Consider the following 23,638-nt stretch of genomic DNA (forward strand, 5'->3'; position numbering starts at 1 on the left):
CACCGCGCGTAGTGCGCAGGCGCAGTGTGCACCGCGCGTAGTGCGCAGCATGCACCGCGCGGAGTGCGCAGGCGCAGTACGCACCGCGCGGAGTGCGCAGGCGCGGCGCCCCTCAGCCATGTGAGCAGAGGGCTGGTGAACGCCGCGTGCCCTCTGGCGTTTCCTTGCCGTCGTCCTGCTGTGAGGCGTTGTCAGGCAGCGCTCAGTGCTGCTGCCCCGCCTCCCGTGGCTCCGCCTTCTGTGCTGATTTATTTATTTCTGCTCTCTCTGCTGCTCCCACGCCCTTCCGTCCCGTCACGGCCGGCCGTTCTGGTCCCCATCCCTTCCCCGCCCCCCCTTCTTTCCCCCGCCCCCCGGGGGCCGGGCAGTGCAGCCCGGTGCCAGGCGCTGCTGTGCCCCGGCGGGGATGCAGCTGTGCTGTGAGGCTGTGGGAGGGCGGGGGGAGAAACGTCTGTGCGGGGCCAGCCCTCATCTCTTCCCTTTTCGTCGGTGAGTCAGTGCCGCGTTCGGCCGAACGGCCCTTTCAGACGGCTCCCAGGCTGAGGGAGGCTTGAAGCAGAGGCTCCTCTCGCTGTCGGATCTGTTCTGGAGGTCGTGGTTACCCGGCTTGGGGTGCCTGCAGCTCTGCAGCAGCAGACAGTGGCTCCCAGGGGCATCTCTCGTGTATCCTGCAAGTAGGTGAGGCTTTCTCTATAGCCCTCGGTAACGCAGATTTGACCAGAGCTTTTCTAGCAAGGTTGTTGAACCTGTGTGGTGGAGCCATGGAGTGTCACCGTGACCACAGCTAGAAGCGTGTTGGAGTCTTTGGATAGCACAGGAAACCCTTGTGCTTGGAGCCAGCAGTGTGCCCTTGTAGCTCGGAAAGCAAATGGGATCCTGGGCTCCATCAGCAGAGGGGTGGCCATGAGGGACAGGGAGGTGATTGTCCCTCACTACTCTGCTCCTGTGAGGCCCCATCTGCAGTGCTGTGTCCACCTCTGGAGCCCCCGGTACAAGGAAGACAGGGAGCTGTTGGAGAGGGTCTGGAGGAGAGCCACAAAGATGACCAGGGGGCTGCAGCACCTCCAGTACAAAGACAGGCTGAGGGAGCTGGGCTTGTTCAGCCCAGAGAAGAGAAGGCTGTGGGGTGACCTCATTGCAGCCTTCAGTACCTAAAGGGAGCCTACAAACAGGAGGGGAATCAACTCTTGGAAAGGGGAGATAACAGCAGGACAAGGGGAAATGGTTTGAAGTTGAGGGAGGGAAGATTTAGATTGGATGTCAGGGGGAAGTTCTTTACAGAGAGAGTGGTGAGGTACTGGAACAGCTGCCTAGAGAGATTGTGGATGCCCCGTCCATCCCTGGAGGTGTTCAAGGCCAGGTTGGATGGGGCCCTGGGCAGCCTGGTCTAGTATTAGATGTGGAGATTGGTGGCCCTGCGTGTGGCAGGGAGGTTGGAGATTCATGATCCTTGAGGTCCTTCCAGCCATGGCCGTTCTGTGAGCATTCTGTAGCTTTCTGAAAAGCAGATGAGTGAATGGGAAGAAGCAGCATTAAAGGAATGGAACTTAAACAGTACTAATATCTGTAAGCCTGTATCAGTAAGGAGGTTGTTGTTCCTCAAAGCGTGAGATTGGCCAGTGTCGTCTTGTACTCCTTTGTATTATCCCCACTGACCTGTTGTCATCACACCACTGGTTCGTTTTTCAATGGTTTTGTGGTTGCTGTTGGATTCCCACTAACTTAAACCTGCAAGAATTTATTTGCTTACATATTTGCTTCTGATACTGCACCATTTAACCTGAAGCCTCTGGAAGACTTTTCATTAGGGTGAGCTTTAAGATAGGCTTTTACTTATGAAAAAAAAAGAAACCCCATCAAGTTTCTAATAGGTGTTATTCTGGGGTGTTGTTATTTCTGTTTATGCAAAGAACACTGGACATTGTTATGTACAGCTGTGAGCAAAAAGTCATTTCTCCCTAATTTGCCCACAAATGTGGTAGGTTTGCCACCCTAGTACACAATCAGAATTCATGTGGATGTGAACCCATGTAGTCAGGTACAGATTTGAAGCTGACCCTTTCTCTGAGAGGAGGGCAGGGCTAAAAATCTACCCCTTCCAGTCTTGTTTTTCTGTTTTTCTTTTGCATATTGCATTCCCTACAGAAACCCAGCTGAGTTCTTTAGGCAATGGAATAACCGAGTCTGTTTAGTAAGAATCACAGAATCTCTTTCTCTGGTGCATAATCCATCAGTTGAGGCCTCCTGAATAAGACCCAGGACATGGTATGCTAGCTTTTTAACAGCATTCTTCAGCTGACATAAGTATAAGGACGGGTTTTTCTCCAGATGCTGTGGTTTAAATATTAGCTGAGCATGCAGTGGTAAGCTTACCTGAAAGCCATTGACCTGAATTTGTGTCCTGACAGAGCTTGTTACCTTGTTTTCTGCAGCTAATACTTAATATTCTTGTCTGTGACTTCAAATGCCCTGTTTGTTGCTATTGACTTGAAATACCTGCAGGATGTACTTGTTTTTCACCTGAAAGATTATAGTGGTTTCTCTGCTGCTAGTAGAGACTGCTTAGGAATTGTAGACAGAAAACTGAGACGTAGAGGTCATTAGAGCCTAGGAAGGGAAAGACTGATGACCAATATGAGACCCATGGGAACCTCTGCTGGATAATTTGAAAGCTAGGGAATGTGGTGGTGTGGTTTTTTTGTGTGTGTGTTTTTTTTTTTTTTTGTCATGTATGAGACCTAAGCATATTCCTCAATTTTGTCTTCTGCAGGTTGTAGAATAATGTTGATATAGTTGGTATCTGCTGTACCTCATTTACTTGGAGATTTTCCTGTTTCAATTTGATTCTGAGTGTATTTCCTGAAAGAGATGAAGAAAGGACCAGGAAGTAGTGCTTGTCCCAGTGCTGGAGTTCCAGACAAGGTAACAGAGCCAAACTCAGACGGCAATAGGAGCAACGGAGACTCAGCAAAAGAAGATGTGCTTCCCTCTCCTGGAGAACTGGAAAATATACAGCTGAAACCCAGTAGCAAAACACACAGAAAAAGACTCTGTGGCTATTTAAATAAGCTAGGCATCAGGGGTCCAATCAAGACCTGGAAGTCTCGCTGGTTCATTTATGATGAAAATAAATGCCACTTACTGTACTACAGGACTGCACAGGACATCAACCCTCTGGGCTCTATTGATCTCTCCAGTGCTAGCTTTGACTGCAGGGTAGAAAATGACGAAGGGGTTTTTGAGATAAGAACACCAAACAGAGTTTTTACTTTAAAGGTAAGAGGCAGCACCTTCATTTGTGGGCCATTACAAAACATTCCCCATTAGGACAGATAGATCTCTGTAACGTACCTCAGCCTGAGTTTTGTTTTAATCCTCTCAGCCTGGACTGTTACCTTGTAGACCTAAGTTTCTTAGTCTGTTTTTGCAAGGCTGGGTTTCCATTTCTTTAATAGAATGGGAGTAAAGGCTGGGTTTCCATTTCTTTAACAGAATGGGAGTAAAAGCTAAGCTGGGTGCTGAACTGAAGTGATTAAGAGTCCTGCACCCATGCATAACTTATTGAATAGAAATGAGCTCCTCTGTGTGAAATGGTTCTTGCAGCAGGAAGCTTAGATTCTTATCTTTATGAATGTCTCTATTAAGAGAATTCTGTTCATTATTCCCACCTGAAGTAATCCTAACATTACTGCTTAGTCTTGGAACACAGTAAACCAGAAAAGGTTAGAATTTGGTCAGCTATCTACTGATGTTCTGTTGCTAAGGCCATGCTGAAGATTAACTTTGTCTTTCCAAATTAAGACTTGGGACTGGAGAATGTAGCATAAGCATGACTCACCTGGCTTTTATTTTTGCTAACATGGGCAGAGCAGTGGTTGTTAACCCTACAGATTATGTCTTACGCTGTTAAGATTGCCTGCTTCTTCCTGTTTTCTGTTATCTTAGGCAATCAGCAAACAGGCAATGATGTACTGGCTGCAGCAGCTACAAGTGAGACGTTGGGAATTTTGCAGTGCTCAAAGCAGATTTCCTGTGAGCAGCTCCCAGCTTGTAAATGAACCTCTAGTTGGCAGAATAAGTAAGTGTCACATATGTCATCCCTTCATTTGCTTTCAGACTCTGAGTGGTGAGCAGTGCTCCTCATCTCTAAATGGGTGGAGGCACTGCCCAGGTATTTAAATGCATGTGCTAACTATCAATGCCAGGATTGGTGTTTGGAGGTCGTGGCCTTACTGGAGATGAACATGAATACACTGTCTCTTGATCTGCCACAGCATGTGTTAGGCAATATTCAGGTATCTTATGATTCTGAATCTCCTCTTAGCTTTCCTCACACACATGAGGCCAGCATATTTGGTGGTGTCCCTTTCCACTGTCTGCAGTAAGCAAGTTCTGTAGTGGTGGAGGAATAAAGGTGCACGTTCCTAGCAGTTTGAGTATAGAGGCCAGTGGATCAGCAGAGGGCAGAGCATCTGTATGTTTAGCTATGATTAGATGCACTAGATGTTTTATTTAAAGCAACCAACCTGCTCACTGCTATGTGTCTGCTTTAAATACCTTAGCATTTTACTATCATGAGCCGTAGTACTATAACAAAAAGTATTTGTGAACTGTTAGCTATGCATTAAGAAACACTGTGACTGGGGTAGGGAACAGCAATAACTCTGCTCTTTATCTGTTTATAGTGTTGAATTTGATTTCTTAAGGTCTTTCTCATGTACAAGTGCTTGAAACCACTTGGTAGAAATCAATTACTTGCTCAGGGACTACTTGGAACCTTCTGTAATTTCAGCTTATATAAGGGAAACCTGCTCTGCTGCTCTTGTTACTGACGTGTTGTGCACAGAATGCCTACATGTAAGAAAATGTTGTGGTTCTTACGTTACGTTAAGGAGTCAAAGTCTAATGAAAGATTGCCTTGGACACTTGCCTTTCATGTTTGGTTTGTTTCCATGTAGATGTTGCTGATGATGAGGGCTTTCTGCCTCCAGTCAAAACGCCAACAGAAGTGGTGGGTTTACAGGCAGCCTCTTTGCCTGCACCCCAAACAGCTACAGCTTTGCAGAACATCTCCCTTAAGCACCCTTGGACAGAGATACAGTAAGTGCATGAGGAGATTGCAGTGCAGTTCACATGCCCCTCTGTGCATTACTTATTTTATATAGTTTGAATTGGAACACTTTTCTAGGTAGGTAAACCATGAAGCAGTTTTATGAAGAAACAAACTTTATGTTGGAGCTTCTTTGACATCCGCTTGTTCTAATGTGTTTCACAAGATCTAGCTGTCTTGCAAAAGATCCTAGAGGCAGAATCAGAGCTTGATTAAGCTTTCCTAGGTACAGCTAGTGGCTTGTTTATTTTTTCTGGTGCATCTGAACATTACTCTTGGAAGGACTTCCGGGCAGGTTGAACTGTACTCTGTAGGTTAGCAATAGAAGCCCTTTCCAGTGGCTTGAAAGGATCTTGGGTACTTTGCAGAGCAGGTATTTCAAGCTCAAGGCATTTGAGTCTGTAATAAGGCCTTGACACTACACAGGTTGCTGCACTTTGGCTGAATTTCAGGCATGTGAATAGTCCCCCTGCCTGCACTGTTTTCATGTTTGTGATTGCAAGTTGTGGCTCACCTGAGTTTACACATTACAAACCTTGAGCAGTTACTGTTGCTCAAGGACAATCCTCACCAGTGTGTCCTTAAGCATATCCTCATCACTTATTTACATATAACCAATAGCACACAGATGGTCACAGGCACAGGTGCCTGGCACTTGCCAAATGTTTTTGATGGGGAGGTTGGCTGTAGTTTTGTATCGCTGCTGCTCTGGCTACACTCTGATGCTGATAGGAAGAAAGACTTCCTATGGTACTGAAGAGTAGCAATCTCAACTGTACTGTTTTGCAGGAAATGCATTCTTTTCCTCTGAACTTTGATTAAAAATACTGTAATCATAACTCCTCCCCAACCTCACTTTTATTAGCTTGAGTAATGATTGTTTCTTTTCATTCTCAGATCCAATTGTTACCTTGGTTCTGTGAACATTTCTGCAGGCTCTGTTGTGTAGTGTGTCTGGTTTCAGCTAAGTTCCTCTGATTCCTGAGTTGTTCTGGTTTCATGGGGAAAACAGCATAGCATGAAATAAAGAAAAGCAGGAAAATTGCATCAAATGGATGCCCACTGCAGCCTATGGAGAATGGAGGTCTGCTGATCTCTTCTGCCAATGCATTTGCTTAGGTCAGAAATTTCTGCTCTTCTACTCTAGAGCCTCACAGTAAAAAGGCAAAAAGGAGAATAATATCTAAGTCCCAGCTTCATTAACAGTAAAGACATAGCTAACACAAAGTCTTATGTATATGTTAGAACAAGGGGCTTATTTTCTTTCAGCTAATGGGAAAGGAGAAGACATACAGAAATAGGCAGCTGTCTCACTTTCTTGTATAGGTTTTAGAAAAAACACTGACATGTTGCTGGTTCTTCATGATCTTGTGGAGACATCTTTTAGTTCTTCTGCCAGCATCTGAAAGCGGCAGCTGCAACAAATAGTCTGTGATTGACTGCTTCTAGATCTCATAGCAGTTTTATTCCAGAATCTCTGTACTGTATCAGAGCTTATCAGATTAGTTGTCACAAAGTTATTAAATGTGATTCAGATCACAGGTCTGATCACAGCCCTCATCACAGCTGCAGCTGTAATTGTTGTAGCGGTTTTGGCTGTGCTGTAGAAAACTGAACTTTTGTTTCTGTCTGAGGGCTTCTGCGAGGAACTGAGCAAACAGAGGAAGAGGAGAGGGAGAGAAGGAAAGAAGAAATGATTGTGATTGATCTGTTATTGCCTTCTGTCCAGCCTTTATGTACAGGGCTGGAGGATGTAGAAAAGATCTCCATCTGATTCACTTGCCTTTGCTGGGAGCAATTTTGTGGCATCTTTCTGATACATGCCAGTTTCAGCTTTGCTCCCCTTAAATCCACTAGTGCCATGAACAGTTCATTTTTTTTTTTTTAAATGGTGGAGGCAGGTTCTGGGAGGAGGGATGAGATGTGAGGAAGCATGATAAATGAGGAGAAGTGTGTCACTGGGTAATTCAGATATACACTGGCTGCAGCACTCATTGCTTCTGTTCACTGTTTTAATCTCTTCTTGTTTCAGAAACACTGTCTACAATATCTGTGGCTCCAAGCAACTCTGGGGGAATGATGGGAATGTCTTTAACTTCAGTAAATTCCAGGAGCACTCTGAACAAGAGGCAGAAGTGGAAGCACAGTGTACAGGTGCCTGTTACTGAGATGTGTGTGGGTATGATATAATTTACCAGTGAGTCAGACTTAGCAGAAAAGTGAAGGATAGAGTGGCAAGTAGTTCTGAGACATGAAAGCCTGACCATGTTGTCTCACTCCTTCCTTCCTGAGCATTGCTGGCACAAGAAAGACTCATTTTACTCTGTTTTAGGCTGCATCTGTTTGTCTCTTATTTGTGGAATCTTTTCCAGAGGCAAGATGATAAACCATGTTGCCAGCCCGTACTATTTCCTTGAGTTGGAATTTAAACTGCTGCACAGTCTCATTCTCTTCAGTCCTTTCTTCCCAAATAAGGGTGGAGCTGCTGAGTTTAGTCTGTGTTCTCCACAGATGCTAACTGCCATTTACTGTGGGCAAGACAGGTGGGGTGAAGGGAGGGTTTACTGGTACCATAAAACATTATTTATTTATTCTGGGGGCACCTGTGGTTCTGATCCCTGCTATTTGTGAATCCCAGCGGGTCAATGTTTCTTATCCTGTGTGTCAGTCTTCAAGTTGGAGCTGTTCCCTCATAGCAAGACATAGGAGTCTGTAGCAAGAAACTCAGTTCTGTCTTCAGGCCTGTCAGCCTGACCTCGGTGCCAGGGAAGGTTATGGAGCAGATTGTTTTGAGGGAGATCACACAGTGTGCAGGAGAACTGGGGGATCAGGCCCAGCCAGCATGGGCTCACGAAGGGCAGGTCCTGCTAGATCAACCTGATCTCCTTCTATGATCTAGTAACCCATCTGGTAGATGAGGGAAAGGCTGTTGATGTAGTCTACCTAGACTTCAGCAAGGCCTTTGACACTGTCTCCCACAGTATTTTCCTGCAGAAGCTGACAGCCCGTGGCTTGGACAGGTACAATCTTGGCTGGATAAGGAACTGGCTGGAAGGCTGGGCCCAAAGAGTGGTGGTGAATGGAGCTAAATGCAGCTGGTGACCAGTCATGAGTGGTGTTCCCCAGGGGTTGGTGCTGGGGCCTGTCCTCTTCACTGTCTTTATTGATGACCTGGATGAGGGCATTGAGTGCACCCTCAGTAAGTCTGCAAATGACACCAAGCTGGCTGGAAGTGTGGATCTGCCCTACAGAGGGATCTGGATAATTGGGCTGAAGGCAATGGGATGAGGTTCAACAAGACCAAATGCTGGGTCCTGCACTTTGGATACAACAACCCCAGGCAATGCTACAGGGTTGGGGCTGAGTGTCTGGAAGACTGTGTGGAGGAAATGGACCTAGGGGTATTAACTGATGCTCGGCTGAACATGAGCCAGCAGTGTGCCTGGGTGGCCAAGAAGGCCAATGGCATCTTGGCTTGCATCAGAAATGGTGTTGCCAGCAGGAGCAGGGAGGTGATCATCCCCCTGTGCTCAGCATTGGTGAGGCTGCACCTCGAGTGCTGTGTCCAGTTTTGGGTGCCTCACTGCAAGAAAGACATTGAGGCCCTTGAGTGGGTTTAAAGAAGGGCAACAAAGCTGGTGAGGGGTCTGGGGCACAGGCCTTATGAGGAGCAGCTAAAGGAGCTGGGATTGTTCAATCTGGAGAAGAGGAGGCTTAGGGGAGACCTCACTGCACTCCATAACTACATGAAGGGAGGTCGTAGTGATCTGGGGATTGACCTTTTCTCTCGTGTAACTGGTGATAGGACTAGAGGGAATGGCTTCAAGCTGCACCAGGGGAGATTCGGGATGGATGTGAGGAAATACTACTCTGAAAGAGTGGTCAGGCAGTGGAATGGGCTGCCTGGGGAGGTGGTGGAGTCAACGACTCTTGGAGGTGTTTAAGGAACGTTTGGATGTTGTGTTGAGGGACATGGTTTAGCGAGTACTATTGGTGATAGGTGGATGGTGGGACTGGATGATCTTGTAGGTCTTTCCAACCTTGGTGATTCTGTGTAAATTAACTCTATTTCCTTTCAGTGAAAGAGATCCCAGAGGATGGGAGGATGGAGTCTAGGTTGAACTTGTTTAGGAAAGCCAAGTGGGTGAACAGTAGCTTGGCAGAAGAGCAGCCCCGGGAGAGGAACTCAATGGATAAAGTGAACGTCCTACAGCAACAGATGCTGACACTCACAGAGGAGGTCAAGTCACAGAAGGTGAGTGCGGTGAAGAATCTGCTGCCTTTAAGGGCATGACCCTGAAAGTGTTTACAGGGACTCCCTGGACCTTGGTGCTTGGTGTAAGGCTGAGCAGGCACTCAGCTGAGGCTCCTAGTGTCACCCTTGTGTACACAGCCTGATGGTGCCCAGCACAAGGAAAGCATGGACAGCTACGAAACACATCTAGCAGACAGGTTGGAAAAGAGAGGTTTAAAAAAAAATCCAGGTGTGTTCTGCAGTTGTCATGCTGGTGTATGTTATTTAACTGATGTATGAAGTACAATCTTGGATAGGTATTATGATGCTGACAGGAGCTGCCAGATTGAGTTGTCATGCTTTTTTTTTTTTGAACAACAATCCACCATTAAGATGCGATGTGACTGCAGAAACCGAGCACATGGGTCACTGCAAGGCCTCTCTCTCCTGAGTGATAGTGCCAGGCTCCCTAGTAATGTTAGTATCTCTTCCAGCAAGAGACAAGAGAGCCAGGTCTCATGGTAAGTAATTGAGTTACGCTCTTGATTTAGTTCCTTAAATGTCTGAGACAGCAAAGCATGAATCAGCAGCACAGTGGTGGAGCAAGCTGTCGTATGTTCCTGTGGCTTGGAGTGAGGGAGCACTTCTGCAGTGTGAAAGCTGAAATGAATACAGCAATTTTCATTCAGTTTTCCTTCAGAGAGAAGTCGGTTTTGAGATCCTGAGGATCTTTAGCTGTTCACTCATTACTAGGCAGGTCTGTAGTGTCCTAGGCAGTGCCCTGGGCAGCACTGTGAGGTAATCACTGTGAGTTTGCTTTCTTTTTCCAGGAGTTGGTTAAGCTTCTCCACAAAGCCCTCGAGGCAGCCCAGCAGGAGAAACGAGTGTCTAGCATGTATCTCACTGCAGCAGAAGATAAGGACAGGCTGGAGTTAGTGCGCCACAAAGTGAGACAAATTGCAGATCTCACCAGTCGACTGGAAGCTCTCGAGCAGGAAAAGAAGGAACTTGAGCAGATGCTTGCTCTGAGAGACAGCCATATCCAGGAACTGGAAGAGCATGTGCAGCTTCTGATGGAGAAGAATCATGCCAAACAGCAAGTCATCATGGCCTTGACAGAGCAGAGGACCCGAGAACACTCTGATCCCCTGCAAGAAGCAAATGCTATCACTGCAGAGACATTGTATAAACAACAGGAGGAGATTGAGCACCTGAAGGTGTGTGGAGATGGCACAGTTTATTTGGGAGGTCGCATTCCTGTACCCTCTGGTTCAGTGGGAGATTGTTCCTAGTGGAAAGCACAGACTATTTTTAGTTGTATGAGCATTAGAGACGGGGTGGGAGGGCCTCAGCTGGTACGATAGGGTTCTCAGAAGCATATAGCTTAGCTTTAGCCAGGTAGAACAAAACACTGTTTTGATCTAGTTCTTGTTAACACTGAGTGCCTGCGTCTTTGTTCAATCTCCTGTTTCACTTACTGCAGTCTAACCTGCTGTCTTCACTGGCTCTGTTGGTGTGTGCTTCCCTCTTGCAAACAGTTTCCCAACGCATCTTAGTTTTTTCCAATCCAGCCTGTTGTACTGTTACCACATGCACCATTGTAATGAACTTTTAGCATGGGGTGGAGAATTGCCAAATGAGCCACTCTGCTGTGGGAAGTGTTTTTTCTGCCAGCTGTGGGGCTGAAATCTGCATCTGTTTTTCTTAAAAAACGGAAAAAAATATTCTTCATTTCATTTAGCTGTTTCTTTAGCTTTCTGCCATCCAACTGTCCCTACGTTTTATGAGTGCATATGTATTCTAAGTCTATTTAGCATTTTCCAAATATCTTCTCTATGCGTGACACTTCTATTTAATGTTGTGCCTTTCATTTCCTTTGTATTTGTCCCAGAAAGTCCTGTCTTATCTCCAGAACATGATGGTTTTGAGATTTTTTTTTTTCTTGTCCTTTACTCGTTCCATGCATGAGTCCCTCTAGGGATCCTCATAAACTCTTCCTCTGTGACTGTTCTGTTTTGTGGCAGGATGATATTGATGCATACAAAACCCAGAACCAGTTTCTCAACTCGGAGATCCATCAGGTTACTCGACTCTGGACAAGAGTTGCTGAGAATGAAAAAGCCCTTCTGATGAAGGTGAGGCAAAAAAATTCCTTTTCCCTGGGGACACCTTTTTCTAAGTTCTGTCCAAAGTGGGCGCTGGGATGATTTTGATACGAAAACTCACCAGGAAGAAATTTGCTTCCTATTTTTTAATTTTAATTATTATTTTTAGTTTAACATTTTCTTGCTTTGTATTGTTCCCAGATTAGATATGATTGTTTTCTTTCTCCAGTCAAAGTAAAATGCTTGCAAAGTTCAGTCTTAGGGATGCTGAAAACTAACTCAGATTCTTATAGATTCAGCTGTACTTTTGGATACAAATAAAGAAATTGCTATGCTAAGAGAATGAGAAGTTTCTTGAGACTTGGCAGGCTGACTAGGTCCTGGTTCCATCTAGTTTTGATTTCTGTACAAGGCCTGGTGCTGTCAGGTAGCACCTGTCTCTTAGATCCTGCAGCTAGTTGAGACTTCATTTCTTTTTTTAGGCTCTGTTTTTATTTCTAGTGTTGTAAGTGTGCATAAACTAGTTATGCTTAGACTTGTCTTTCTGGTCCTAAACCACTGCTTCAGGCTGGCATTTGTTCTCTAGGTTTTCCCTGGGTTTTCCTTACTAGATTTCAAGGAATGTCTCCATAGCCCTGTATTCTGTAACAGGGCAAGCAGCTGCTTCTGAGGTGTTGTTGTCATTCTTTTATCTGTTTGCTTCCCAGTCTTTTGAAACCCAGTACACCTCAGCTTGTTCCCGTTCTCTGATCCTTCAATTGCTGTCACCCTCAGAATGGAAGTAATCAGACTGAAATGCTCGACTTGAGGCCAAATGCTGATTAAAGTGGTAGTGTGACAGTGTCCAATGCTCTTTTCTATCCACTTCCTATGCAGCCTAATTCTTTCTGTGATTCCTGTTTTGTTTTTAATTGCTGCTTCCCACTGAGCAGGTTTCTTCCTTGTGCTTCCTGTGAAACATTGACTAGGTGAGTCTTGTCACCTGCATGGCCTCAGTTGTGAATTGTGGAGTGTGATAACAATCCTCGTTTTCCCTGTTCCTCCCCTCTCCTCCTCCTCCTATCTCCCATTCTTTTTTTTTCTTTTCTGTATGCCCTGGAGTGTAGTGTTTGAACTCACTTGAGCTTCCTGTGCTTGAGAAATGTTGTGTAGCAGTATGATGGTACTGAGGTTGCTCAGGACCATATTCACTTTGTGATTCTGCTGTGTATCCTGAAGTTGTTGAGGTTCCAGCTCAGTCCCTTGAGTGGTGTGTATTTTCAGGGTACAGCTCAGTCTGTGGTAGAGAACTTGTCTAAGCAGCAGAGAAAAAAACCTGAAGAGAACTCCCATGCAGTGGTGGCTCTGACCTGTGCTGCCTGGGATATGGCCACCCCCTAATGCAGTGCAGTAGGTAAGCAGGTGATGCTGTATTAAGCCTGCCATTCAAAAATCAACTTCTGTTGTGTGCTTGCTTATGAAGCTCATGTGTGTTCATTGGCAGTGGTGATTCATTCATAGCTGCACTTCACATGCCTGTAGAAAACTGGATGTGTTTTCTGGGGTTTTGCTATTCAGGAGTCTTTGCTAGCCTGGCCCACACATACAACAACGAGCTGTGATAGAGGAAAAACGGTCAATGAGCTACCTCATTCCTTCTTGTTTTGCCATCAGTGTGCCTATCTGCAAGCCCAAAACTGCCAGATGGAGAGCAAATACCTGACGGTCTTGCGGAAACTGCAGGAGACTGTCTGTGGCCTGCCCAGCTCACATGCTGATTTGGTGAGGAACCTCATCCAGGAAGCACTCCAGTGGGATGTGAAGGAAGGAGCAGATCTGAACCTGAACCCTGTGAGGTAATAAGGAAACACATGGGGAAGTTCACACCCTTGCAGGAGTCTGTCAGTGGAGGGGAATTTGCAGGCAAGAAAGATCTGAGACAGTTCTGTAACAGGGAATTGGAGCCATGACCTACAAGGAGAGGTAGAGGAAAAATGGTAATGTGGAAACCATGCACAGCTGATAGTAGCATATCACTGCAGGAAGGGGAGCTAAAAATTATATAAACCCTGTCACTAGTTACCTGAGAGGAGAGGCTGACTCCCACCTTGCTGCAGCTTCCTTTCAGATGGTTGTAGAGGGTGATGAGATCTCCTTTGAGCATCCTCTTCTCCAGGTTAAACAAGCCCAGCTCCCCCGGCTGTTCCCCATGGCTCTTGTGTTCCAGACCTATCACCAGCTTTGTTGTGCTTCTTTAGCCATGCTCCAGTGCCTCAGTGTCTTTCTTTCTTGTAGTGAGGGCCCCAAACTGAACGCAGTACGTGAGGTGCAGCATCACCAGAGCAGAGTACAGAAATGCATGAGAGGTCCCCTGGAAAGTAGAGAATACTTATTCCTTGGAGTTTTCTAGACCCATTCATATAAAGCCATGACTGCCCTGTTTCTGGCTGTGGGTCAGTCTTGCAGTAAGGGGTAGGGCTGAACTGCAGACCTCAAGGGTGCTTTGATACTAGTGCTACTGAGGACCTTGCATTTGTGTTTCTGCTATTCTACACAGTTACTGCCCTAGTTTCATAGCAGATTCTATTACATCTGGTTGATTAGATTCAGATTCTCTAGATAGCCTTAAGAATCTAAGGCCAGGCTTGGTCTCTCTGCCAGTTCACTTGGACAGTGCCTGCCTGGTTCTGGATGTGGGTGTGTGGCTCTTGCTCTACCTTGAGATCAGGAAGTATTAAGGTGTAAGGTAATCCCTTTACCTCCCCGTGTTAGCTGAGATTAATGCTTTATTAATTTGAAATTAATAGATGTGATAGGTATATGTTAGAAAAGATAAAACAAGCATGTGCAACCTATGGTAGCGTACCTGCTTTAGCGGGAGGTTGGACTTATTGATCTCTTCCAATCCATGTGATACCTTGGAAGTAGCCCTGACTGTGAACTGAGGGTGCACAGACCCTCAACAAACACTACTATCTGAGTTTCTGGAGTTTTCTGATTAGAAATAGATCTCGATTGTGCACAGAAGACATCTGAAGGCACTGTTAGTCTCTATTCTTTGTTCTGATGCTCTGAAGCTTTTGCAGTCCCAAACTGTCTCTGTCCTAAGACAGAGAAGATAAACAGGTTGAGCAAAATACTACCCTGTGCGTAGAACAGATGGATTGAATGAAGAGGTCTGTTGAGGCCAGACTGCAGCTCAGAGCAGAGCTACTCTTGAGTTCATGTGTCTGTCTGCTATTGGTGCAGGCTACCACTTGTCCTCATGGTTCTGTGGCAGCAGACATGGCAGGCTCATGCACATAGCTGCCAGAGAAGCACAGGAGAAGTACCTGTGCTCTGGCGTGGGTGACAGAAGCATGGCAATAGCCCTTGACACAGAGGCCAGAACTGGCCTTTGAATTAACCTCTGCCTTGTGCCCTTCCAGTGAGTATGATGAGTACGGGTTTATGACTGTACCTGACTATGAAGTTGAGGACTGGAAACTTTTGGCCAAAATTCAAGCCCTGGAGATGAAGTCCAACAATCTGAGGAGCCAGGAGGTAGTGGAGAAGCCCCTTCGTGACAGGTGGAATAGCATTGGAGAGCTGAGTCCCTCTGCAGAGCTGAAAAGCCTTATTCGAAGTGGCATTCCTGTGGAGCATCGGCAGCGGGTCTGGAAGTGGATTGTCAGCCAGCACTGCAGCTATCTGCCTGACCACTACCAGCGACTGTTAAGACAGAGCAAGAGCACAGAGCACCCTGCCTGTCGGCAGATTGAGCTTGACCTGCCCCGGACACTGACCAGCAACAAATATTTTTCATCTCCCACTTCCCAGCTCATCCCCAAGCTCCGAAGGGTGCTTCTGGCGTTCTCCTGGCACAATCCTGCCATTGGATACTGCCAGGGACTGAACAGGTGAGGAGCCAGGTATGCTGCTTCTTCGTGGGATAGCACTGAGATGGCCTAGATACTTTCTCTAGGCTATGATTCAAACAGTCGCAGTCTCCTGTCCCTCTCTAGAGCTGTACTAGCTCTAGACATTTTCCTGCTGTATCCTGCATATGGTGTCTTTTTTCTACCCAGCGTTATTGCTGTGTTGTAGCAAGCAACAGAATGCACTTGTCTTCTTCCTATTTTGTAACTTATAGAGGAAAAGTTGTAGGAGGTAGAGTGATGCAGTCTCAGGCTAATGTCACGAGATATAGGCTGAATCTGCAAGTCATAATGTGCTCAGAAGAAGGCTCTGGTGATTGCTTTTGTCTGCTTTTGGCAGTAGTTGGAGGAAGTGTTAGGAAGTGCTAGGAGTTGGAGCAGATGGCACATGAGGAGAAGCTAAGGAAATTGATCTTGTATCTGAAGAATTACAGAATCAAAAGGAGCCTTAAAGGTCATCTATTCCAACTCCTCTGCAATGAACAGGGACACCTGCAGCTAGATCATGTTGCTCAAAGCTGCATCGAGCCTAACTCTGAATGTCTTCAGGGATGGGGCATCCACCACTTCTTTGGGCATCCTGTGCCAGTGCCCCACCGCCTTTATTGTCAAAAACTCTTTCCTTATAGCCAATCTCAGTATCTCCTCCTTTAGTGTGAGACCATTTTCCCTTGTCCTGTCACAGCAGATCCTGCTAAAGAGTCTGTCTCCTGTGTTTGTATAGCCCCCCCCTTAGAGGCTGGAGGGCCACCACCAGGTCTCCTGGAGCTTTCTCTTCTCCACGCTGAACAGCCTGAGCTCTATCAGTCTGTGAGGGCTCAGGGAATCTAAAAGCTTCTTTCACTTCCCAAATTTTAGCTACAGAAAAGATAAAAACAGACTTCTTAGAAGTGTGTAGCCTACAAAAAGAGGCACTGGTCACTAGCTGCAAGAAGGGATTTTCTGATTGTACATTTTCATGTGAGGAAAATCTGTGTAAGCCATTTCTATTGCTCTTCAGGTGGTCTTCAGAAAGACGTTTTTCCATTCCAGAAATCCCTTGATATTAGGTGTTATAGAATTATAAAATGGATCAGATTGGAAGGAACCCTTCAAGATAATCAAGTTCCAGTCTGCCCTGTCCTCCCTGGGATACCTGCCACCAGATCATGCTGCTAAAAGTCTGATCCAGCCTCTGTATGCTTCCCCAGCCTTGAACTCTTCCCATCTAGCTAAAGGGAGATAAGTCAGAGCTAAGGGGAGTAAGGGTGGATGGATGAGAGGATGAGGTGAGCCATGTCACATAATATGAAATATCTCTAAGTAAGCTGTTTCCCACATTGAAATAGCCATAATCAGCACACTTTGCTAAATGCAAGGATGTCTACAGAATATTCCATTAGCTCAGGAGCCTGCTTTTGTTGCTGAAGCTCTGTTTTTGATGCTTCCTGTTTGCTGACAGAAGCACACAGGAAAGGAAGGCATAGACCCTGGGTTCCTTTGGAAGCCTGCAGAACAGAATATTCTCTGACCAACTGTGCTCCCTCACAGAGCTAGAGACAGGCCAGTAAGAATCTTGGATTCTCCTGTTCCTGGGTTGGACTGTTTCCTCCTGCAGAGTTCTATTGCCTCACTTTGTTTTGTTCATCACAGATTGGCAGCTGTTGCCCTGTTGGTCCTGGAAGATGAGGAAAATGCTTTCTGGTGTCTGGTCCATATTGTGGAGAACCTAATGCCAGCAGACTACTACAGTGACACCCTGATAACGTCACAGGTGAGCTGGCACCTCCACTACTGCTTGTACTACTCTGATGTGGTGACTTACAGAAAAGGGTTAAAAACAAGTATCCAGCTTGGAATGTGTTTGACTTCTGACAGTTGACATCACCCTGTAGTTCCTTCCATTACAGTTACAAAGTTGTTTAAGAAATGTGGCACCACTCCTGAATAATCACTTGGATGTCAGGTTAGCCAGGAGAGAGGTGCCCATTAACTGCATTTATTTATTGTAAGGAGGACCCAGTGAAAGTGAAGTAGCTAACTCTGACGTGTGGGATCAAATATGAAGAAAGTGTCTTTTTGGAAACTGCTCTCCATCTTTGGAGTGCCCTGTGCAGATGAAGGAAGGTGATGGAATTTTAATATCAACTGTGCTTCAGTTTAGGATCAAACGCAGTTTAATTCTGGCTTTGGAACTCCCTGCAGATCAGAAGGCACTGTGGCCATTTGATATAAAATGTTTAAAGTCAGTGGTTTTCAAAGTTTTTAAGGCATGTTGTTTGGTATCATAGAATCATAGAGTAGCCTGGGTTGAAAAAGGACCACAATGATCATCTCGTTTCAACCCCCCTGCTGTGTGCAGGTCGCCAACCAGCAGCCCAGGCTGCCCAGAGCCACATCCAACCTGGCCTTGAATGCCTGCAGGGATGGGGCATCCACAGCCTCCTTGGGCAACCTGATCCAGTGCCTCACCACCCTCTGGCTGAAAAACTTCCTCCTGATATTTAAACTAAACCTCCCCTGTCTCAGTTTAAAACCATTCCCCCTTGTCTTATTGTGATGCTGAATTGTTTGTAGGTGTTTACTAGGACAGGGCCATGCTGTTTCCCAGGTGTCTGGGAAACAAGTCTCTGGCCAGCCCACAGAGACTTGGGAAGCAGCCAAATTATTGTGCAGACAGCAAAATGTCTGTGGTGTAGTGGTCTGGAGTCAGTGAAATTTGACAGACTGCAGTCAATGCTTGAATAGTAGAGACTGCTGGGGAAGAAATGACAGGAGATTCTCCTACGTTTGCTGAGAAATGACCATCAGTGAGCCTTTTTTGGAAAGAACTTCATGGCCTCATTTGGCCCCTGAAAATATAGCCAAGGTGCAAGTAAAGAGAGAGGCCTAGGGTGTTTGTGGGTTAGCTTGATAAAGTGAAAGCTGGCTGAGAATGTTAAGGTTAGTTCTTGCAGACTTGAAAGACCAAAGCATATCACTTTGTCTGGTTTGTACTACAGGGCCAAAGGTAAGTAGGCTGACAGAACTGGTATAGTAATATGATACGGTGCAGGGAAGGACCTAACCCTGGTCTTGCTTTGTACATTTCCTCTCGTAAAACCACAGCTTCCTTGAGATGAAGCCTTTATAAACTTGATTAAAAGATCTCACCAGCTGCATTTGTGTGTCTAAGCTCATGCAGCTACAAGCAAAACAGACAGCAGTGAGTTTACAAAGAAGTGAAGTGAGAAGATTAGCTCTTTCTTGTGAAGACAGAGAGAGGTCAGATGTATTCAGTCTGTTAGGCCATCTGCAGTCATTCAGACCTGAGCATGCTTTTAGTCCCTGTTATTCACCTGTTTTCTCATGACATCACAGAAAATAGCAGTAAGACAGATGTGGAAAGATGTGTCAGTGTTTTTCCTCGTGACTTTGAGACGGAGAACTCTTGGCACTGTGTGAGAGAAGAGCACATTTCTGCACATCTCAGCCCTGTTTCAGCTCCACACCTTTCACTTGGTTCCACACAGAAGTTTGCTGCTCCGTAATTACGAAGGGCTGAGAGACAATGGGATTCTGTGCTCTTCCTGTTTAGGCTATAAGGCACCACCAGTGGCATGTGTAGGCCACTGTTCTGCTTCACTGTTCCTCTCCTTCACCACTAGGATGGTTTGTGCTTGCTAATTTTTTTTTTTCATTTTGGTCAAGTTTAGGTAGATCAAAGAGTCTTCAAAGACTTCCTGGCAGAGAAGCTGCCTCGCCTCATGGCTCATTTTGAGCAGTATCAGATTGATGTCTCACTCATTACCTTCAACTGGTTTCTGGTGGCCTTTGTGGACAGCTTGGTCAGTGACATCCTCCTGCGAGTGTGGGATGCTTTCTTGTATGAAGGAACTAAGGTAAAACCCTTAATCTAGGCCTTCTTTCTATCTTCATCACACCTGACATGACAGCAGATTGAACATTCACATGTGTCAAAGAGGTGTGGGCATCAACCTTTTGTCCATCTGCCTCTTTAGTGCGATGCCTTGATGTCTCCTCATCTTCCGTTGCTGTGTATTTGATGCCTGCAGGCAGATCTAGTCTTTGATATTCTGCGTGGTGCCCCTGCCATTTCTTAGCATGTAGTCCTGCTGTAAAACAGTTCTGTGACATGGTCCCCTCTGCTCTACAACTCAGACACAGCTGAGAGTGGACAGGTACAGGGATCAGAAGATGGGCAGAGATTTAATATTCCTGAAAATAATCGTGAATTTTGCACTGTCCCTCTGCATAGAGAGAACTGGAAAATCCTTGTGAGATTAGTTTTAGGGTCCTTTTGGAGGCTCTGGTATGCTCTAGAGTTGTAAATTAGCTTACAGGAGGTTGTTCTCTTGGGTTTGTTCTTTTGAGTTTAGCTCTGTGCTTCTTTAGGCCTGACCTAAAGCAGCCTACTGAGTACAGGAAAAGCCCAGCAACCACATGTACTGTAGTGTGTATCCCTTATGCTATGTTTTAAGCCATGAGAGCCTGATCCCTCAGTTGCCTAAGTCTTTGCCAACTGAAATGCCTTTCAACTTTCCAGGTGATTTTCCGCTATGCTCTTGCAATTTTTAAATACAACGAGGAGGAAATCCTAAGAATTCATGACAGCGTGGAGATCTACCAATACCTACGTTTTTTCACAAGGATGATTGTGGATGGCAGGTAGGACAGACTGTGAGGTGTTGTGAGTCTCATATCTTAGGCCTGTACTTGTTCATCTGCTACATCAGCCTAAAAAGAGATGGGACTAGCCTGTTAACAGATGCATACGTTAGCATGTCAACAGCACACAGACCTATGTGCCTCTTTTTTGACTATTCCTGCATGCTATTACTTAAGACCTGCTTGGCTTGGACAATGTCATGCTACAACAGATCTGGCTAGAAAGTTTGGGTTAGTCCTCTCTTTCAGCAGCTGGAACTTGGGAGTCCTACCTGGGTTTCTTACAGCTGAAGTGATCAAGGTATTTGGGAACACAGTGCTGCACATGGCCTTTAATAGCACCAAGTGCTTAAGAATAACAGTTGTATAATCAGAAGAGCTGAGCATAGGGACTATTCCTCCTCCAAGGATGATGAGTCATCAGGGTTGGTCTTGGATAGTCCATCTCTTCACTGTGTGCTGCATAATTTAAAAATGTATTTTAAAAGGTTCCCTTGGTTTGTTGCTTGTGTAAGAAGCAATTGCCTGTGATTCCTTTATGGCTCTGCTGCTTGGTGACTGCTGAGCACAGAGAGCTGAAATACTTTCTGCAGCATCCTGGAGGAGTGAATAATAAGCTGCACCAGAGAGGTTTGGTCTGGGAAATCCCACTCTCCTTAAACACTTGGGTATTTGTTACCATTTCAGACAGTAAGTGTGTTCACCAGGCCTCTTTTCCATTGTAGGAAGCTGATGAACATTGCCTTCAATGATTTAAACCCCTTCCCCATGAAGCTGCTGAGGAATCGGAGGAGAATTCACAGGGGAGAGCTGGAGACAGAGCTGTGCGAGCTGGAACAGATCAAAGCAGCCTACGTAAAAGGGAGAGCAGAGCAGGGAGCTCAAGGCTTGGAGGAAATCGTTAGTGAGGAGGAAGAAGAGATATAGAGAAAACGGAGTTCATCACTCCTCTTTCACCTTGTGAAAGGTCTAATGACTATCTGTGTGTGACAGAGAGAGAACAGATGCTTGTGAGGAGTTCATCTGTCCCTGGAAGCAAGGCTACAGATGTAGGACCATATGGGGATTTAGCCAGGCTTTGTGATAGATTGGAAGGTGTCAGAGGAATTTTACCCATTCTGTCCACCCCGTGCTGTGCAACTGAGAGATGCAGCTGAAGATCTGCAGGAAATAATGGTTGTGGTACCACAACATGATGCAAATGATCCAACCAAGCAGGGCATTTCTTGAAGAGGCTTGAAAGAGATTTTTCCGTGCATGTAAAATCACAAATAAATAAACCAAGAGCATTTCCTCACTGGTACCTAAACTGCTTAACTGGTTGGGAGGGGAACCTGCTCTTTGAACACACGGTGCCTTTAGTGGTTCACTTGCCAGGAGAGCTCACACACAAACCTGCAGCTGCTGAGCCATGCTGCTCTCTCCAGGTTGGGCCTGAAGAAGGAAGCCTGGAAGCTGGAGGAGGACATCTTGCTATGGGGCTCAGGCTGGGACAAGTGAGATGAAACGTGGGAAGGTGGAGTTGTCTCTCTAGTTTATTTTGGTTCCTGTGGGAATCCATAGGGGAACAAGGTATGTCTCTTGCCTGGCTGGAAAATGCTGGGAACTACCCCTCCTCTTTGTTTAGCTTTGAGCAGAGCCACCTGTGACAAACTGAATTTGCACTAGAGAGGTTTCATCTTGCTGTTAAGCTGGCTGGCTATGGACATGATATGGCAACTTGGACTACTGGGGACAGATGAGTCTTTTGACCCACAGTTGACCAGGATGAGTGTGTGGTCTTCTCTGCTTCTGAGGTATGCTTCTCCTCTACTAGGTTTCTTCACTGATGTCCCTGTCTCTGACATGCACTGAAAATCCACATGAATGTGTCCTTTCTGACTTGATTTCTCTGAGGTTTTGAAGGGAATCCATCTTTTCTCTTTGCTGTGCCCAAGTTTCCAATGTGGATGGTGCTATGACGCATGGAATATGGCACTTTAGGGGTGAAACCATTTGGACTAGATCACACACATGCTAAAAGTTACTATTTCCTGCTAATTAGCTGCATGGATCACCATGGAAGATCTCATTTGCTAGAGGCTCCTCTGCCTCTAGCAAATGAGATCTGATAGCTTTCTCCTCTGCCCTGACCTCCCCTGTCCCTTGAGCCTGCAGCTCAGTCCTCCACAGATGCAGAAGTTAGTCAAGTGCTTCAGATAAATACAGCTTTTTTTTCCCTATCCTGATTCTGCTGCCCTGCTTTCCTGCTGAGACGTTCCAGGTGTGCCTGCAGTGCAGGCACTCGCAGCACACATTGAGCCCTGCTGTACAGGGAGGCATCTGCTCTACATTTTTAGAAGGAGCCCACTCAGCAAATTATACCTCCTCTAAACCTTGTGTGTATAAAGTCATCCACGCTTGCAGAGAGAGGGAGGGGGAGCATTCACAGCCAGCTGGGCAATAGGCAACGGTGAGTGCAGCAACGGCCTCTTCACCTGAGGTTGGTAGAGCTGGGGCATGCAACACGAGACAGAAGGACTCCCATCAGCCAGTTTCGAAGAATGACAGAAGTCTGAGCTGGCAGAGCCCTCTAGAGGCCGACACACAGGATGGATTTACATTCAAATGAGAGCTGAGGTTCTGGGAAGAGTGAAAACCCTGCAGCAGGTAGATGGGCAACAGTGAGATAGATCCACTGCGTGTCAGCAACGCCTGTGCACACTGACAGTGTGGGGTGAGAAGAAAGTCTTAGCAGTGTCTTACCACAACATCTCAACCCTGCCCCCTTCCCCCCCTCCAAAAAGCACACGCCAGTTTCAAAAGGATGCCATGTAACTAGAGAAGCTCCAAGGACAGAAGGATTTTCTTTATAGCTGCTGATCTCATTGACTCATAGGTTCATGCATGCACGCAAATACAGACTGCTGCTACTTTTGGCTTTTGAAAAGCATTCTCTCTTAAATCATGACATGGAAATTAGAAGTATACTTAAAATTCTATTTTTATTCAGACTTCTTGGTTCTGCTCCACACGTACGTTTAATGGCGTTCCTCTGATTGCTAATCACCAATGGGAATAACTGCAAGGCCTCTGCCTAGCCAAGGTGCTCTCACAGCCCCTGCTCCTATTCCCTCCTGCTCCACCAGCTCTGATGCTCCTGACTCACTGGTGTCACGGGATGTGAGCCGGGCCCCAAAGTTTAACTTAGCTGTGTGCTGGTCCTACTGGCCTCAGCAAGACCTGTGGTAGCCATGGATCCTGGGCTGTTCTGAACAAAGGTTATCTCTGCATGAAATTCATGAGGATACTTTGTGCTGCCACGGCCAGCTGTTATGGCTGGGAAACAAGAGTTTGAGATGGAGCATCCGGTGTCCAGTAGTTCCACTTGCCTGCACTGGCACTTGTGAACCACACAGAACTCCTCTGTTGGCTCAGGGGTCCCCTGGTTTGACAACAGGTGGCTTCAGCCCTGATCTGAACCACCGTTACCTTCATACCTCTTAGCTAATCCCTTGCTTGCAAAAGTGCCAATGCATGGCAGGGCAACTCGATCCCCTGCTGTACCCTGGTGTGCTGCCCTGACAGAGCCAGGCCCAGGACTCTTTTTTTCTGACTTGGGTTAATTTTTATTCCAGGCTTGGGCTTCTCTTCCAGGTAGAATGAC

General features: G+C 46.2%; 1 protein-coding gene across 4 annotated transcripts; it reads left to right on the top strand.

Annotated features, from left to right (window-relative positions):
* The first annotated feature begins 112 nt into the window (after nt 1–112).
* TBC1D2 (TBC1 domain family member 2) lies at nt 113–23,298 on the top strand. Of its 4 annotated transcripts, none has more exons than XM_031609572.2 (14): nt 113–678; nt 2,771–3,276; nt 3,946–4,078; nt 4,959–5,100; nt 7,143–7,264; nt 9,190–9,365; nt 10,175–10,561; nt 11,369–11,479; nt 13,103–13,284; nt 14,857–15,327; nt 16,978–17,098; nt 19,020–19,205; nt 19,871–19,992; nt 20,718–23,298. In XM_031609572.2, exons 2-14 carry the CDS (start codon nt 2,869–2,871, stop codon nt 20,917–20,919), a joined length of 2,763 nt encoding a protein of 920 aa, XP_031465432.2. In that variant the 5' UTR covers nt 113–678; nt 2,771–2,868; the 3' UTR covers nt 20,920–23,298. The 4 variants fall into 4 exon arrangements, with proteins under 4 accessions (XP_031465432.2, XP_031465434.2, XP_089987520.1 ...); XM_031609574.2 differs by having other exon boundaries at nt 113–674; XM_090131394.1 differs by having other exon boundaries at nt 113–489.
* The last annotated feature ends 340 nt before the right edge of the window (nt 23,299–23,638 follow it).

This window comes from Phasianus colchicus, chromosome Z (genome assembly GCF_987193195.1).
Source record: "Phasianus colchicus chromosome Z, bPhaCol1.hap1.1, whole genome shotgun sequence".
Taxonomy (NCBI): domain Eukaryota; kingdom Metazoa; phylum Chordata; class Aves; order Galliformes; family Phasianidae; genus Phasianus; species Phasianus colchicus.